The 18,060-nt window shown below is 37.9% G+C and overlaps 1 protein-coding gene across 2 annotated transcripts in view; it reads left to right on the forward strand.

Annotated features, from left to right (window-relative positions):
- LOC101156600 (roundabout homolog 1) overlaps positions 1-18,060 on the forward strand; it is a 119,409-nt gene that overhangs the window by 20,254 nt on the left and 81,095 nt on the right. For both annotated transcript variants that reach the window (XM_023962574.1, XM_023962573.1), the window contains exon 4: positions 16,150-16,476. In XM_023962574.1, the coding sequence (XP_023818342.1) occupies positions 16,150-16,476 (327 nt within the window). The remainder of the gene's footprint in view (positions 1-16,149; positions 16,477-18,060) is intronic.

Below are 18,060 nucleotides of genomic sequence, written 5' to 3' on the forward strand. Positions count from 1 at the left end.
GCAGTTCTGCAGGACATTATTGCAGCAATCATCAACAAACAAATAAGAAGAGGTCAAGATGACGAGAAAGTTCTGATTTGTGCTGACTTGAATGAGTATAGACCGTTCTTGGGATTTGTTATTTTTTAAAACATTTTTACAAACATTTTGGTATCGTCTAATTCAAAAGACTGATAAATACAAGTGCACCCGATCTGTTAACTGTGTTAGCTTGACTAATGAGTTCAAAAGTGTCAAAAGAAAATTTGAATTTAAATGCATTTTTAGAGTTTTTATGCAAAAAAAGCACTTCTAATACTTGTGCAGCTTGAAATGCTTTACAGTTAAAGACAAAAACTGATAAAAAATAATAATAGCAATAAAAAGAAAAATTAAAAAGAGAAAAACCCAGCCCCCCCTTACCCCCCCCCCCCCGAATACACACAAACAATAAAAATGAACAATGTCTGTAATATACGACACATTGCCATTGTCCTACTCTTTTTTGGGATCATTTTTTATTCATTTTTATTATTTTGCAGTAAATGTTTTGTATTTTCTTCATACCTTCTTGTTTGTGTTAGTGTAGTTCCAATTTGAATGGAAAAAGTGCTAATTTAGTAAAACCCTTAAAAAACACCATCATACAAAAAAAAGAAAAAAGGTTTTATAAAGCAACAGTCCAGTACATTTAAAAAACAAAAAAACTAACATCTATGTTAAGATAATAAGGCAAAACAAAGAGCTTTCATATACAATTTTTGTAGCCAGCACTTTAAAGTCAATCAATTCTATGTGGATTTTTCTTTTCCCTAAAAATACTAAGAATAACAAACCATCTCTGTGCAAATCCAGTGTCCGCTCTCTTCATGGAAAGTTTCCTTCAAGCTCTGCCTGAGTGATAATCAATGTCCTATACAGCCACTTTACTTACCGCTGAACATTTAATGGAGTGAGAGTAAACCTGTGAGAGGGGCTGCTGGCTTCACTGGACACATGTGCTTTCCAGCCAGGTGCTTCTTTTTGCAAACACAGATGGGTTTTAGCAGCTGACTGTCATCCACCACAGTTTACTTATCCAGAGTTCTAAAGGAAAAACAATAGACCACTTTTTAACCACAGGTTTGACGTAATGGTGTCAACCTTTAGTTCAAGGTCCAAAGTGATTTACAGTCACAGGGCAATTCATTCACCCATGCTCACACACATTCACACACTGATGGTGGCTTATCTGCTGAGCACTGGCAGGAATCAAGCCTGCGATTGTTCGATCAAAGGTCGGCCACTCTACCTCAGCATCACAGCTGCCCCTCAGCCCTGCTTTACACTGGTCCATCTGCGGTGACTCACGACCATCAGTTAGTTTACATGGTCTCCATTGGGTCTCTGTGCGTCCCCTCTGACTCCCGGAGGAGTGGTTTTCCTGCCACCCCCTGTTGAGTAGTTCATCCATCTCTCCTCGCTCATCCAAAATTTAAGCAGTCAGGCCTCATCCTCTCTTCTTCCTCACTAAGTCCTTGTAAAATGCAACGGAGATGCGCCGTAACCTGTGGAAATCCAACTTTAGACAAAAAAATGATTATTAGTGAAAAGCAGTTGAGTGGATATACTGGGAGTGTGCATCAAACCCTAAAAATCGAGAACTCCAAAGTTACGTTCATACCACCCGTCGGCCACTTCCATGAAACAGACATAGTCCACGTAAACGTGTGTTTTAGCCTCCTGCGTTCAAAACCCTCGCGTTTCCGGGCTCTATCTATAAAACGCCTGGCCATTAAAACAGGTGGAACTTTAACCAATCAGGGACTCGGATTTGGAAATTATGCAAGGAAATTAGGCGGTTAAACGTACTAAACTCGGAGCATAGCTGGTTTATCCAAAGCCAAACCTCTGCCATGATGGTAATCCATATCGACCATTGCAATGAACCGAACTGTTTCCGTTTTGTGCACAAATTGCGAGATTTGCACCGCTTTGACATTTCATATCAAGCCTCTTCCAACTGGTGAACATGAGCTAGTGAACAATCGCAATAGAAAAAGAAGCCCCTCCCCGCTTGAATAGTGTGAACAACATGGGTTAAATGCGCGTTTAAGAGCGTGTGTTACATACCTGGTGTGACAGTAGCATCACACAATGTTCTCAAGTGCATTCAGACTGCAGGAATGTAAGCCTTCCTGTGTTTCGCTGACATGCTGCTAGATTCACTCTCCAGTTCAAATGTCCTGGTGACCTATGTGGCTCAGATGTTTATCAGGCACTAAAGATGTTCTGGTTCTAGTATGAATGAACTGCTTTTCGCCCTTTTTGTTTAACAGATGGCCGCCCCGATGTCTTTTAGTTTGAATGCCATTTTTAATTGCTTAATAAAATATATATAAACACAACTTTTACATAGGAGCTTCATGAAATCTCTTAATCAACCTATATAGGAGCTTCTTGGAAAAAAACAGCAGTCTTAGGCTCCAAACTTGACATTCATATTTCATTGATAAAGAAAGAAATAAACAAATCAATAATAGAAACACTTGTTATTCTGCATCAGGTAAAATCAATTCCAGAGCCTGTGGTGAATAAGCTAGTGAGCACATTCCTGCTGCTTACATTTTCACTCAGCTCATATCTTGCCCTGAACATCTGGGTGCCGCAGTCGGGAGGTGTTATCATGTCCACGACCTTGACTCGCCTCCCGGGAAACTGGCTCACTGTGCTGCATTGTGTTGCTGCAACTGCGGTAGGAGAAAGAAAAGTGGTTTACAGAGCTCCTGTGATTAAAACCACATGTGTTAGTGCAATTTAAATCATAAAAAAAGTAGGAGAAGGTGGTAGACACCTTGTCATGACCACACACAGGCACAAGAACACACCTACATTCCTTTTTTCCACATTCTTGTGTGAATGACAGTGTTCAACTGTTCCCCTTAATTGTAGTTTATGCTAACCTGGGAAAAAATGTCTGGCATTTATTGGATCTTTGCTGTTTTAATGAGTGTGTGGTTATGTTTGGGTTGTGTTGAGACAGGAAATGAGCAGGAGAAATGGTTCACATTTTGTGAAATGTAATTATTTTCTTTAAGAAATCAGTTTATTTAGAAAAAAAGAAATTTAACACTTTTAATTTACTTCTAGTATTTCCAGGGGAAAAAAATAGAATGACTAATTTGAACAGTAAAAGGAAAATACAGAAACATGAGGAACATTTGGATCCTTGAATGTGACAAACTTTATTTAAAAGTCAAGGTTTAATTGCAGTATCTCTTTTTTTTAGCGTTTCATAAAGGATTTTCTTTTGTAAATTATTTCTCAACATAGTATGGGCCTGCATTCTCCATTGTGATCGTATTCGCCATATCTTAATAAAATTTTGTTTAAGATGGATCAGATGGATCAACTGCATCCATTGGTGTGTCTAACGCTACGTTTGTATCGCCCTCGGCAACGAGCTTTCAAGCGGCCACTTCCAATGATGGGTCCACATAAACATGCGTAAATGAGCGTTTCGAGCTTCTGCGTTTAAAACTCCAACGTTCACGTGTAGCTACACAAGATTGGAGACCACTGCCATACACTAAACACGTGTTCAGGAACATATGACCATACTTTTAAAGCTATGAACGCGTCAGAGGTGTCCGCTTTCAATGACAAGTCAAAGTACAGGCACAATCAGAGGTCCGGCGATGAATTTTGAGCATCCCATTGGGGCGTGTCTCGAGTTCAAGTATCTGATTGGTAGTGAGGAAGATGCGTCGCGTCAACTAATCAAGAACTCAGCTTTGGATAACCTGATCAGCTTGGAGAAGAATAAAATAAAAAGATATTCTAATTTTATTCTTTTAATTTTGTCCCTCCTCGGGATAGCAAGTCGTCAAAGCACCAATTTTGACACACACTGAAAGACAGGTGACGGACGCAAATTGGAATCTTGTACAGTGTGAACGCTGCGTGAGATTCCTTCACAGAAACACAATGAACATTTAGGTCCTTGTATGCAACTAACTATTTAAAAGTTAAGGTTTTATTGCAGCATCTCTTTCTTTTAGCTCATGGTTTCATAAATTATTCACTTTGGAAAATAATTTCTCAAGTTCGTATGGACAGGCATTGGGCATATTACATCGTTGTAATAAAAATCTGTCAAAGATCAACATTTCTATTATTCTATGCATGAAATTACGTAGCATGTGCATCCATTGATGAGTCTAAGAGACAGACGTGCTTCATATGGAGTAGTCCTTTTCCTATTAAGCCTGATACAGATTAGAGGATTTCTGAGTTGGTTTGCTGCGGCTTTAATCATTTATTTCCCCTTTGGCCCTTTTTGCAATAGGCTTGAGGTGAAAGTGCTAAGTGATTTCTTTTTTTCAAAGTCAAAATTTTTATTAAAAATCAAAATTGCTCTGAAAGTGTGAAATGTGTTTCTCTGCTTTTCATTCCTTCCAGCAGTGCTCTTTGATTTTTCTGGTCACGATGTCTAGCTTGTTATTGCTGTCTCACATGTCGGCTTCTCAATACGTCTCGTTTCCTTTTATTCTCCTGTTGTGGATAGCTGTCTCCTCAAATGTCCTTCATTTTGACTAACAGGAGCAAAGCTGTGAGCTCACAATCTGCTCTCTGTTTACTGTGTGGCCTTTGATCCCCCTGTCTAAAATATGAGTCACTCCAAAAGAAGATTTAATGGCTTTTGCAGATTGAAACAAAGGGGTTTTCCGTAACAAGAAAAAGCCGTTCACACTTGTAAACCTTTGATAAACTCTGCCTGCCTCTATTAGAAAGCCCTGCCTTCTGCTCCTCACAAATGCTGTGGGGATTATGGAAAAAATGTAAGGGGTTCAAGCAAACATTAATCACTGCTGGGGTCTTTTCATGAAAAATAAACAAGTAAACTTATTTTGCTAGTACATTTTTAGCAGGGAAAAACATAATAAGTCACTTAATCTGTAGTTGTCAGGCTCTTGTATTTATTTTTATTTTTGATGAACATAAAAGTGAAAGTTATGAACATTTATAGAAATTAGTTTTTGACCATGTCCTGTGTTCAGTCCTAAAATGACCTTTTTTATTTTAACAAAATACTATGTATCTTAAAAAGAAAGAAAAGAAAAAAAAAAACATGTTATACATTCAGCTTCACAGTGTTGCAGCATAAATACCACAGTGGTGGGCTTTAGGAAGACCACCAACAGTGAGGAGAATTACTTTCACAATATATTTTTACAATCTAGGGGAAACATTTGTTACTTCAGAACTGCTCCATTTTCTATTTGTTGCTCTTTGCTATCACTTTCTGCCCTTCTATACCCTCACAACCACCACTACCCCATTCATTCACAATTGAAAAGCTCTCACTGGAAAAAAAATAAAAATAAAAAACTGCAGTAATTTTACTGCTGTAACCTCAGTACTGATGTTACAACTGCCTTTTTCTTGGTATGGAATGGAAGCTGCCTAAATAAAAAACTATCCAACACAAAAAAACATAAAAACATGGAATCATACATTTCTGCCAACAGTATTTAAATTTTTTATTTTTTAATAATAATTAAAGGGATTCATATTAATATCACATAGGCCTATTGTTGAATGAAAATTGTGTTTTTGTTGTATTAACATGTTCTTGTGGCGTTCTTTTTGATGATGAAGGACATTTATGAAGAAAAATAACATGAAAATTGCATTTCTGAGTATTAATTTATTCACATAGCTGTAAATCAGGAGCAGATGAAAAAAAGCCTGCTCTGGGCTTTTGGCAATGGCTCTGCACCAATGGTCCCACCCACAACTCAGAGGGGAATTTTTAATAAACTACTGCCGCACTGCAGAAACTATGTCCTAGAACAGGGCTCGGGAACCATGGCTCGCAAGCCATTTGTGACTCTTTTGAAGGCCACATCTGGCTCGCAGACAAATCTTTAATTATAAAAAATAAAGTTTCATTAGACCAGTCTTTCTTGGGCGCAATGCGATGCCAGTTTGTAGCGGCCTGAAACTTGCGAATTGCTGTCCCGGCAGATGCGCTCCTGTCTTTGAGAAGGAGGTGTGTGAAGGAAAAGGGGAGGGGTAGTGGGCGCAGTGAGCAAGGTGAAGCGGCGCACTGATTAGAACATGCTGCCCACACACACTGCAGCGTGAGTATTGCTGTGCTGACGATGTTTGGCTCCACATTTGCATGTGAGCAGTCTTTTTCACTAAAGAACATTAGACCAACCTACGGTCACGTTTAACGCATGAAAGTCTCAATGCCTGCATGAAGCTTAAACTCACCACTTAACCAGACAAGACCATCAGCAAAACCACCATGCAGCACCAGAAGTCACATTAATGGTAAGAATTATCATTTATTAGCAACGGCATGATGTAACATCCATTACACACACTGAAGCACGGAGACTTAACCTATTTTAGGGTTCTTTATTCTGGTTACTGTAGGCTGTAACCAACGGCGTACAACTTATTCAGCAACTCCTGAATCTCTCCCGCTGAGAGCGCTCCGCCCAACTTTTTATTCCTCCGCTCCAGCCCTGCTAATTCCTTATTCAGCCCATAGCTGAACCCCCATTGCTCCAAACTACCCAAAGACTGGCTGAGCGACAGAACTGAGGGCCAACCAGCATCTCTGCTTGAGGCGTTCAATAAACTCTGGAACTTTGAACGTGACCCAACAACAGCCACCCAGTCCAACTCAGTCCACTACAATACTAATGTTATTAAAAAGAATTCACAGACTTATTGTACTTTAAAAGTTTTGAAATTCCATAAAATGCACACACTCACTTATATTTTAAGTTTTAAACATATTGTATGGCTCTCACGATATTACATTTAAAAATATGTGGTGTTCATGGCTCTCTGGGCTAAAAAGGTTCCCGACCCCTGTCCTAGAAGATGACGGGTTTTTGGGTTTAGGCAAAAAAAAAAAAAATCATATTTAAAAGAACACACATACATAGCTCAAAAGATGATCGGAGCGGGACTTTAACAGATTGTGAATTTTAATTTTTTAATTATCCATTCCCAGAGACTAGCTCCAAATTGGGAAAAATAAATCATCAGCATTTATTTTTGCTGTATAATATTTAGATTTGTATTTATTTTTTACTGCAACTTATATTTGTGTGATTTTGACATGCATTTGTAATTTTGAGGAGTGTGATGGAAAGAGGAGTTGAGCTCTGGGTATGTCTCACAAATTGTTCCTGGGTGAAACTTCAAACAGTTATTTTCAGACTCTTACAGGAATCACATAACAAGCCCAGAGAGATAGATGACCTAAAAAGGCAATTCAGACCTTTTTTTTTCTTTCTAAAACTCAGAGTTCTCCATGGTTCTGAATATTTCAGGTGGTTTTAGGGTTTAGGTTTCATTTCAAACCAAGACCTCCGAATGCAGGGTACAGTATTTCCACACAGTCAAACAAAGCTGGTGATGCTCCTAACACCTAACTCTTCAGATGTAGGTTAAGGCTAAAACTGAAAATTTGACCACAAAAAAAATTAAGATTAATAATCTGATTGAGAAATAATGGGATCAAAAAGTAGGAGATTTGTTTTTTTCTTTGCCAAAATGTAAAGGGATGTGTTGGAGTTAACAACTTACATTGTGTTGACTTTGACAAGGCCCATGTTCTTGCAAACTGTTGTGTTGGACCCACTCACAGTAAATAGGAACTGGACTGAACAACTACTCCCCCTCGCGTTCCAAGGAAAGTACCTGTTGGTCCCAAAAAGCCAAAATCCAAAGTCATTCTATTTGTCAGAATAACCATTCTTGCTCTGATACCTTTATTTACATGTTCGTGGTAATCCTTAAAATGTTTTTTCATTATATTTTTGGTGTAGAGTAAGTTATTCAAGTTGTAAACAGACCAATCAGATGACTCAATAAAAGTAGGTGACCTTTCTTCGAATGTTCAGAGCGTTTGATTGACAGATTCTTCCGAGTTGCCCTTAGTGGAAGGGGTGTGGCCCTCTAACATGCTTACTCCTGTAGTTGCCATAGAAATGCAGCCTCAGACCAACACGAACCAACCACGGACGTCTGTGCCATGTATCTGCCATGAATCTGTTCTCTGCACTTTTTACCATACATGATTGGTAAAGTTGAGCAATTTTTAACCCAAATAAACATGAAACCGTCCCAGCTGTCAATAACTTTTCTTTTTGTTAAGTTGAAGTTCTTCTGGCAGTTTTTACCTATTTTTAAATGAATAAACTTGTTAAACCACTATTAGAATACCATACATTTATATGTAAAAGATTTGTTTTTTGACAATCTGTATAAATATTTATTAACAGTTTCTGTTACTATTTGGCTCATTTTTTTCCATTAAAGCACAACACTTTATTCCTTTATAAAAGCGAAATTCCATTGTCCGTTGCTCTGAAATCTCAGCATGGTGGCTGTAAATCTTGGCATCTTAAGTACCATAACTTCACAGAAATGTGGCTTTCAAAATAACAATGAATTAACAATGGATTTTCCCTCCAGACTTTGTTTTTGATGATTCAAATACCAAATACATAAATCACGCAAGGTTTATGAAAATAACAATTCTGTTGCACTCTGGGTAATTTTTTTTACATGTAAATGCACCATTCATTAGTGAAATTTTGTCTCTTTGTTCTATGATTCAATATTTTTCTTCCTCCACAGCCTCTTTTCTTGTCTCTTTACTATTCCAAAGGGATCCACAATTATTAAAAAATAAATCCCTGCTAACAATCATTGGGGAAAAAATACACAGATGTCTACAAGTCACAACAGAACAGCTGTAAAAAAAGCTGATTTATTTCTTGTAAGTGCACAGGTGGCACAAATGACCTTAGGTGTGCATGTATGTAATCCACTGCGCACCTTTATGCATGCTTTTGCATACGGAATTTCTGCTGGCGGCTGGCCCTTTGCAGATAAAGCCTGTTCTTTTGGGGACCCACTTGTGGCGGGCTGATATTGCCTCTTAGTGATGCCAGGGAGCTTAAGGAGCAGCGCAGACCCCCAGGCATCAACCCAACACAATTAAAAACAAGGAAAGCAGCGTGTGCGGTGTAAACAGGGACTAAAGGCCACAGTAGCTGCCTTGTTTGCATTGTTCTGATACTGGCTTAGACGTCTAGACAGAGTGTTAAAATGCACCTACATTAAATATTTACCATTTTTCCCTGCAGCTGTGAGAGTGGTATTTGCTTGCTGCCTCCTTTTTTTATTTGACACGTAGAAAGGGTTTGTTTGCCTTTATGATGTTTCGGATTCTGTCTTGTCAAATGATTTAAGGCTTCATCGCTCTTTTCTGTTTCTTTGATTGCAGTAATTAGCATGGCTGCGTTTGAGAGACAGGTTGGGATTTTTTCCTCCTGAGATGGAGCTGCTAAGTAACTATTGACTTAAAATGTCAATTTTTTCACTCAAAACATTAATTAAACTCTGCTATATTACATTTTCCAGACAGTTAAAAACATTTTAAATGTTGCAGAAAAACAGAGACTCTTATTGACTAATAAACATCATTTTATGTTGCATAGACAATAGATGTTTTTGTTAATTTATACATTTTTCTCTCATTTCAGTGTGTTTTTTCCCGATTTGAAAGCAATTTCTTTGACAAGAATTAAACCAAAACTATTTTTAAATTTAGAAATAAAGAAAAATCTTTTTAGAACAGTGTGACACATGCAATTTTAAAGTTTTTGTTAGTAACAAGAAATGATAACAAGGAGTGTTGCTGTAGCTGCCTTATTTAACCTTTTATTCCACAAATGTTTGGCTGTTTGTTTAAACCTAAAAGGAATAATCTAATAATCAATTTATCTATTGAACATAAAGAATAGCAAACAAATTTTATTCAAGGTCATCTTGAATTATTGACATTCTGTTGGTCTCACAGTGGTCGGGACAAAACCTGAAAGGCATTTACTGGACAAATGTAGAAGTTGTATTTTCGTTATGGTATGTATTAGGGGTGTAACGATACGCTAAAATCTCAATTCGGGTGGCTTCAGAATTTCATAGGGCTCGGTTCGGTACATTTCGGTTCGGTACTGCTGTTTAAAAAATGTGCCTGATGTGAACTGATATTTTATAAACTATTATCTTATTGTGCGTGTTTTGCTGCCGGACACCTGAATTTCTCCCTTGGGAGATTAATAAAGTGTCTGTCTGTCTGTCTGTCTGTCTGTCTGTCTGTCTGTCTGTCTGTCTGTCTGTCTGTCTGTCTGTCTGTCTGTCTGTCTGTCTGTCTGTCTGTCTGTCTCTGTGTCTGTCTGTCTGTCTGTCTGTCTGTCTGTCTGTCTGTCTGTCTGTCTGTCTGTCTGTCTGTCTGTCTGTCTGTCTGTCTCTGTGTCTGTCTGTCTGTCGTATTTTTTCAGTACAAAAAAGGCTGAAAAAAAATTCTTTCAAAATGCATTTATTGGTTTTACATAACAACAAATAAAATTGACCGATGTAGGTGATCTGCTTTATAAAATAAGAAAAACTATTAGCTGCCAGAATACTTAACACTGGCCTGAAAAAAAAAAAAAATTTTACTTGCAGATTTCTTTTCTTGTAGACCCGATTGTTACAGTCGGGTGATGCCGTTTTTTAGGTTCGTTAACAGATTAGATGTGTTACCTGTGACAGACGCTATCTTTGTGTAATAATGTTGACACACAGCATTCAACTCATCCAATTGTCTTTTCCCATCAAGTATGCTGACAACAAAGCCGAAGTGTTACCACACAGTAGAGATCATTTCTGGTCTCGCGTCTGCATTATGTTGACATGCTTACTGTCCGTCAACTAATAGGGTCTCGGAGAAAACTCACAGCTAACATTACTTCCGCCTCGGAAAGTTAATGCAGTGGCTACCTAGGGGTTAACCCCGCCTACAAATAATATAGGCAGGGCTATAAATAATATAATAATATGGTTTTTTTTCCATGATCATGAAAGATCTCAAAAATCTCTTTTTCTCCTACTTCCCAATTTAGCATATTTAAACACCAATTATGTTTTTGGTTTTTGAATGAATATGCCTTGTTAAACTCCTTTGAGATGAGGGGTAAAAAAAATGTGTGTGGTGTGCCTGTGTTGATTGTAGTTGTTACTTCTTTAGTTTTTTATTAGTTTGGAGGAACCCCAAAAAACAAGATGTTGCAACTCATGGGTCTAATCCTCCCATTGCTTATCAAATGTTTAAATAAATACATAGAATAAAAATACAAGGACACTTAACTTCTATCAAAGATTGTGTAACCACAATCATTTGAAAAGTGAAAGCATTATTTTAAGATTTTAAGTTTCAACAACTAAACTCACTGCTGAAATATTACTAAAGAATTCTTCAATTATCAATTATACCTCCTTAAAACAACTTGTTGAGAAAACAATTGAAAAACATGTTAATACTTTTTTTTTAAAGTACAAATAACAGATTGTCCTGTTTTGTCTTAAAATTGTTGTTTCCACCAAAAGTGGAGGAGAATTCTTTGTTTATTAATGACTAGAATCTAATTCAGTCAATGAATACTGTGTACTAAGGCTCAGTCATAGTCTAACTAGTTCCAAGTTCATGGTATTTAACCAGCACATCTCAGCCAGTCAAGTTTTCAAGTCTGTTTCCACCTCATCAGCTTTTGCTCCTGACCACATGAATCCTTATAAAAGTAACTGACTGCAAGAGGCAGTTAACTGTGAACCCATCTTTCAGGGTGGACCTCAAGAGGCAGACTTCCCAAATTATTGGTTCCTTTCCATCTTGAAGGTTGTTAACCCAATGGCCGCTTGTTTCCATCTGCCCAGACTGCTCTGGGATCATTACATGTTCCATGTCTCCAGTTTAGCCTGTCAGCCAAGTTTTATGTCAACACAAATTGGAGTGAGACTGATTCTCGTGTAGTTAATCCCATCTACGAATGAATGAATGAATGAATGAATGAATGAATGAATGAATGAATGAATGAATGAATGAATGAATGAAGGAATGAATGAATGAATGAATGAATGAATGAATGAATGAATGAATGAATGAATGAATGAAGGAAGGTTTATTTATGCAGCACTTTACAACTCCTTCAGGGTCCTTCAGGGCTTCATAAAAAGAAAGACAGAAGAAAGTTTGAAATTAGGCAAATTAAAAATAAAATTAAAAACAGCATAAAATTACAAAAAGCAGTCAGCAATAAAATACAAATAAGAATGCAACAAAAAACGAAAGAAAAAAAAATGCCACCAACTTCTGAGCATTAAAGGTAAGGTAAGTTTTTAGTTGGTCAATTTAAGTCTATAAAAATGGGCATAAAACCTTCATGTGCACCCAGAGCTACACAAGTTTTTACTACGTTGTCAAGCTCTACATAGAACATGTGTTGAAAGTCAAAACCAGGTCAAACTTTGACCAATCAGGGTCTCAGGTTTGGTACTGAAGTCTGGATGGCATTCCTTTTTATTCAAGGAAAGGCCAACTGTTTGAAAATTGATCATGGAGGAGAAATTTGTAATTGTGGTTTGTGCCTGATTGGAATTATATGACACCAAGTAATCATTTATCGGAATAGAGCTGATATGAATAAGCTTCAACGTTTTGCATCAAGCCTCTTCTAACTGTTGGTGGCGAACAGTAAACAGTAGCAAAAGCCCCTCCCAGCTTGTCCAGTGTGAATATCATGGGATGTACTCGGGTTTCAAAACCCGCATTTGGCGCCTTCTTAAAAGTTTGTCACATGTCCAGAGTGCCCGTAGCTGCACACACAGCATTCGGATATATCATAAATGTCTTGATGTCTTGTCTCTTGATGTTAATAAGAGAAAATGCTCATAGAATGTAAAAAAGGAGTAATAATGTCTGAGTAAAAAATAAAAAAAGCAAAAAACCCTTTTTCATTTACGAAATAAAATCTGAAATACTTATAAAATCACATTAGCCAGAGATACATACTAGGGGTGTAACAATACACATAGATGAACCGAACTGTTTTAGTACGGCAGTTTCGGTTCAGTTCACTTATTTTTTTGTTTTTTTCCCGCATATGCATTGTATAAGGATTCCACTCGTAGCGGGGAAAACGAGAGCCGAGTTGCTCATTAAATAGCTGCGTTGGCTGTTCTTGTCCCATACTTCACACGCTCTTAAACAGTCTCTGAGGAGGTGAGGAAGACAGACAAGCTAATTGCTCATTCTCCTTTCCGGCATTAAAACCCATTTATTATGAACACACACAAACAGTGTATCAACATGAACTTCACTTCTTTTCATAGCTCTCTCAGTGATGGTGAAGAATTCAACACAAGACAACACTTCCCATGAGTCTTAGTGGCTAGGCTGTAAGTGTTTTGAAAAAGCGCTCCTCACAGGGTTTCCAGATTGGGCGGCCTCCCACCCATTTTGGCGGTCTGGATTCTGACTTTGAGGACAAAAATAGCTTTGGTTGACTTCGGGGTTAGTTCTGTGGTTTATAGTTCCTTATTGAAACATGCTTCAGGGGAGGCAGTGCCTCACCTGCCATCATTAGATGTATACTGATAGTTAAAAGAATATGTCGTTTAGTCTATGCTAACAATGCAATTTGGATGTATGATTCCAAATATTTTTATCTTTTTTTTTCATTCAGGCTGCAAAGGGATATAATAATGTTTTAGTAATAGTTGGAAGATGTCATATTCACAAAACCAGGTATTTAAAATTATCCGAGCACCCGTTGAACATTTCATGAGGACATTTGCTTATATTTTACCTCACTTAAATTCATGAAAAATGCACACATAATTATCACTTTTGTTCAAGTTGTACCAAACACCACAGTATTTGAATTTTTGAGTTTTTTTTTTCTGCTTTCTCTTTTTATTGTTCTTGATGTTCGAGGGAAAAAAGCAGATAAAGAATGATTACTATGACAAATCTTTTGTTGGGTTTGGCAGTTTTAAGATGACTTTCGGGCTGGAAAAACAAGACTCTATCTGGCAACACTACGATGCAAAAGATGTACAAGAACGTAAAGAAGTGGGAATGTTGCTCCATTTGGGAGGTCAAACCCTAAACACATTTTTTCCTGAATTTCTATCAAATCTGAGGACGTGAATATTTTTTTAAGTTGTGTTATGAGCTGAATGGCATTAAAAATTGTGTTAGGCATGGAGGAAAGTTGAAATGAATGCATTTAAAAATGAACTGATGGTGCAATGGTGTGTCATATAGGGTCAGCGAATAACACAGCAACAAGCTGTTATAAATAATATCCAGAGAATGTATATTGGCTGAAGTGGTATTAAAGTAGATAATGTCTGCATAATCAAGTTTCCTTATACATAATTCAATAAAGTTCAGTATGTCTACAAACTTAAACTGAGTTCTTAAATTATTTTTTATCAGACACAGCAGACGAAGGCGAAAGGTACTCCGCCAAAACTTGTAAAGTACATTTGACAAAAATAAATCGTGTCTAATAAAAAATAATCTAAGAACTCTGTCCTTATACATGTTGTTTTTCTAAAGGAAAACCGGTCAAGTCCATTGTGTGGATGGACATCCACCCCACCGTAAACCCTGTTCATAGGCTGGTATCTTTGTGTTTAGCCAATTGTCTGAATGGGATTACTGTAAGAGTGTTCGGGGCTCATCACTCTACAGCATGGTAGTGATTATCTGCTTTATAACACCACTGGCATCTTACGGAGAAACCTGTGGGAGCTACTGCATGAAATAACAGAAAAGTGTTCACAGAGCCATAAAATGGGTAAACTGTGGCTGACATAATCGCCACATGTTTTCCACTTACTCTGCCCTCTTTTGAATATTTTGATAGTAACTTTCTTGCACACCACCTCTGTTTGGATTGAAAGAAACCTGACCTCTAGAGATTCAAAAAAATACTGTAAAAGAAAAAAGAAAGAGCAATTGTTGGTTGGTGTGTGATTGGAAGTGACAATGTGTGGGAGTTTTCCTGTGTCGGGGGTGAAAAAGATGAATAGAAGCTGGGATGTAAAGAGGCATTCAAGTTGTATACCTGGAACTCATTAGGGGGGTTTTCTTCGGCCTCCGAGGCACCAGGACTCATTCACGCCGGTCCACTGGTGAGTCTCTTTGAAAAGAGAGAAATGATTGACACGTCAGTGATGTTTTCAGGGTGTAGATGGGGTTTTGTGGTTGTTAGGGTTGTTATGGTTGAAGGTATTCTTCTTATTAGTTCTATCATTTTTTCAAAGAATGTGTTGAAGTTGGCTTCACATGTTGAAAACATAAATGATGGATAAAGAGAGGAAGCTCGCTCTCTGGCTTATTTTAGAGTTTACAATGTTGGCATGGAAATTGTTCTCTCAGTATGATATTTGCCAGGATATTTCCATCAGTTATTTAAAAAGTTGTTAAAAATGTGACCATAATGTATTGCTTTGTAATGCAAAACCTTTGAACATAAACAGTTAAAATGACTAAACGGAATTTATGAAAGCTTAAAATCATTAAAAACTCCTTTTCTACAATGAAAAGGGTTTTTTGTGTTTTTAACATGATTTTGTGGCATGATGGATGACGTGTATAGAGGAATTTAAGCTTAAAATTGCATTTCTGATAATTTGTTTACCCAAATCATTGTAGATCAGTAGCAATCTGAAAAATGCCTCTTGAAAAATCCTGTAGGTATGACATAAAAGCTAAATCCAAGTGTTGCTCACATCCCTGTTTATGAATGACTTATCACTTGAATTATTATTTCATGGGAACGAAATAATAATTTATTTTTTTTTCACACGTATGTTAACATACGACAAATTTTCATCTGGGCAATACGTGCAAAATGTACGTAGTGGCTGTGTGACATGGCTTTAGGTTGGGGTGAGAAGGGGTGTAAGCTAGCAGGAGAGTATGTAGCAGATGGATGATGGGAAGTAGGGACGGGCTTACTCCATGACAACTCAGAGAGGAATTTTTAATGAACTACTGCCACTCTGCAGAAGTTTTTCTTTTCATTTTGGTTAAAAACAACATAATCATAATTTAGGAACTCTTTTAGAATAGATCAAAGATGATCGCAGTGGGACTTTAAGCAAATTTATATCAAAACCCTTTTTTTTTAAAAGAGTTTACGTGGGTTTATAACCAAAAGTTAAAGGTTTGACTTAGTACTTATGGTTTCTTTGACATATATTTTTCTTTTGATAGAATATATAGATATTTAACCTTTGCACTATATTCCTTTCTTCCAGGATCCCGTCTTCGTCAGGAAGACTTCCCTCCCCGCATTGTGGAGCACCCGTCAGACCTAATTGTGTCTAAAGGGGAGCCGGCTACTCTCAACTGCAAGGCTGAGGGCCGTCCCCCGCCGACGGTAGAATGGTACAAAGATGGAGAGCGCGTGGAAACAGACAGGGACAACCCCCGCTCCCATCGTATGCTTCTACCCAGCGGATCACTTTTCTTCCTGCGGATCATCCACGGAAGACGAAGCAAGCCAGATGATGGTAGCTATGTGTGTGTTGCGCGGAACTATCTGGGCCAAGCCATCAGTCACAATGCATCCCTGGAAGTGGCCAGTAAGTTCTACATTGTGCGTGATGTTGTGTGATGTCTGCCAGAACCCAGAGGCTTTCTTGTTGTCCTTGGTATAGCTGATTCACTCCACCTCTTTGATACAGTTTTTAGTGACTTCCATCCAGTACTTTTACACCTCAGACACTACAAATTCCCTGAAAGACAAGCAGCGGTTGTGTCCCCTTCAGTCTGAGGTTTAAACAAAAGTGAGTGTGTGGCAGCAGGTGGTAGTCCTGCTGAATGGTGGCATTGCACCTGCCAAGTATGGGGTGTTCCTGACTACACAGCCTCAAACTAACAGGTGGAAATCTTTAAAAACACTTACGGTTGTCAAAAGGAAATAGGACAAAGCATGTGGTGAGGGCAAAGAGCAACAGGTCAGGGCTCACAAACATTGGAAAAGATTAGTTGACGAAGTCTTTTAGGGTACAGTTCTTGCTAATTTGAAAACATAGAGACCAGTTTGGGTTATAATTGTGTAAATATCACACTAATTCAAGGAGGTGACCAGAGGTAACAGCCTCAACTACATACTCTATGGCTCCACCTCCATCAACCTCTGATACACTCCACTGGCTTTCAGTGCCCTTTCTCTTGTGGCTTGTCTCAAAGCTTAAGAGTTATTTTACCTGTCTAGTCATTGTTTTACTTTTTCAATCATAAATATGGTTGCATGTTATAATGGTATGCCAGGTCAGCACTCCTGCTCTATGAGGCTAAGCCCTCTAGAGGGGGGAAGTTTATTAGTTGTTTTCCACTAAATTTATTGCCAAGTTTTGGGGTCAAGAGGTAACACAGGGAAGACTTGTTGGATGAATTATGTTTCTTCACTTCATCCCTCAGAGGTCACACATTCGTGGGTCGCCCCGGGGCTATATAGTAAAAAAGAACTGCCTTCAGCAAAAACTGCTCAGATGAGGAGAACTGAGGAGCACAAGAACTGTAAAAGAAGGCCTTAGCTGTGCACACATGGTTGCTTTTACCTGTGTCTAACATGTTGTGCTTACTTACCGGTGAGGTGTTCTGTCAGTTTTGAAACTCCCATTGAGATGTAATTCCTGCCTAAAAAAATATGAAGTGTTTTTCAAACACAAAATCCCAATATTCTACCAACAGACAGGAATCTGGCAAAGAAATGTTATTCTTCACTTTGAGTAAAACATCATTTAAAATTGATGAACTGGTTTTATAGGACATTTGAGTGATTTTTCTCACTTATCTTTTTAAAGGGGTTTTATGTCATTTAAAAAAAGAAATGTGAAGAATTGTTTTACATTTAGATGACTTTAGTTTAGTCAGCTGAATTCAAAATATTTACATGACAGCACCATGACATGATGCTACCACTACCATGCTTTATTATTGGATAGTGCTTAGAGGCTGGCAAACCTTTTTTTCCACCCAAAAGCAGCAAAATAATAAGCAGTGGGCTTGTTTACTGAATAAAGAATGTTGTCCCTGTGTGCATCTTCAAACTGCGATCTTGCTGTTTTGTAATGTGTTCATTTATTTATTTTTTTAGCTGTAACTTTCTACTCTCTGCAAGGCCTTTCAGTTTGTGTTGGTACAAGGCTTTTTTGACTGTG

This window comes from Oryzias latipes, chromosome 14, assembly GCF_002234675.1.
Source record: "Oryzias latipes chromosome 14, ASM223467v1".
NCBI classification, from domain to species: domain Eukaryota; kingdom Metazoa; phylum Chordata; class Actinopteri; order Beloniformes; family Adrianichthyidae; genus Oryzias; species Oryzias latipes.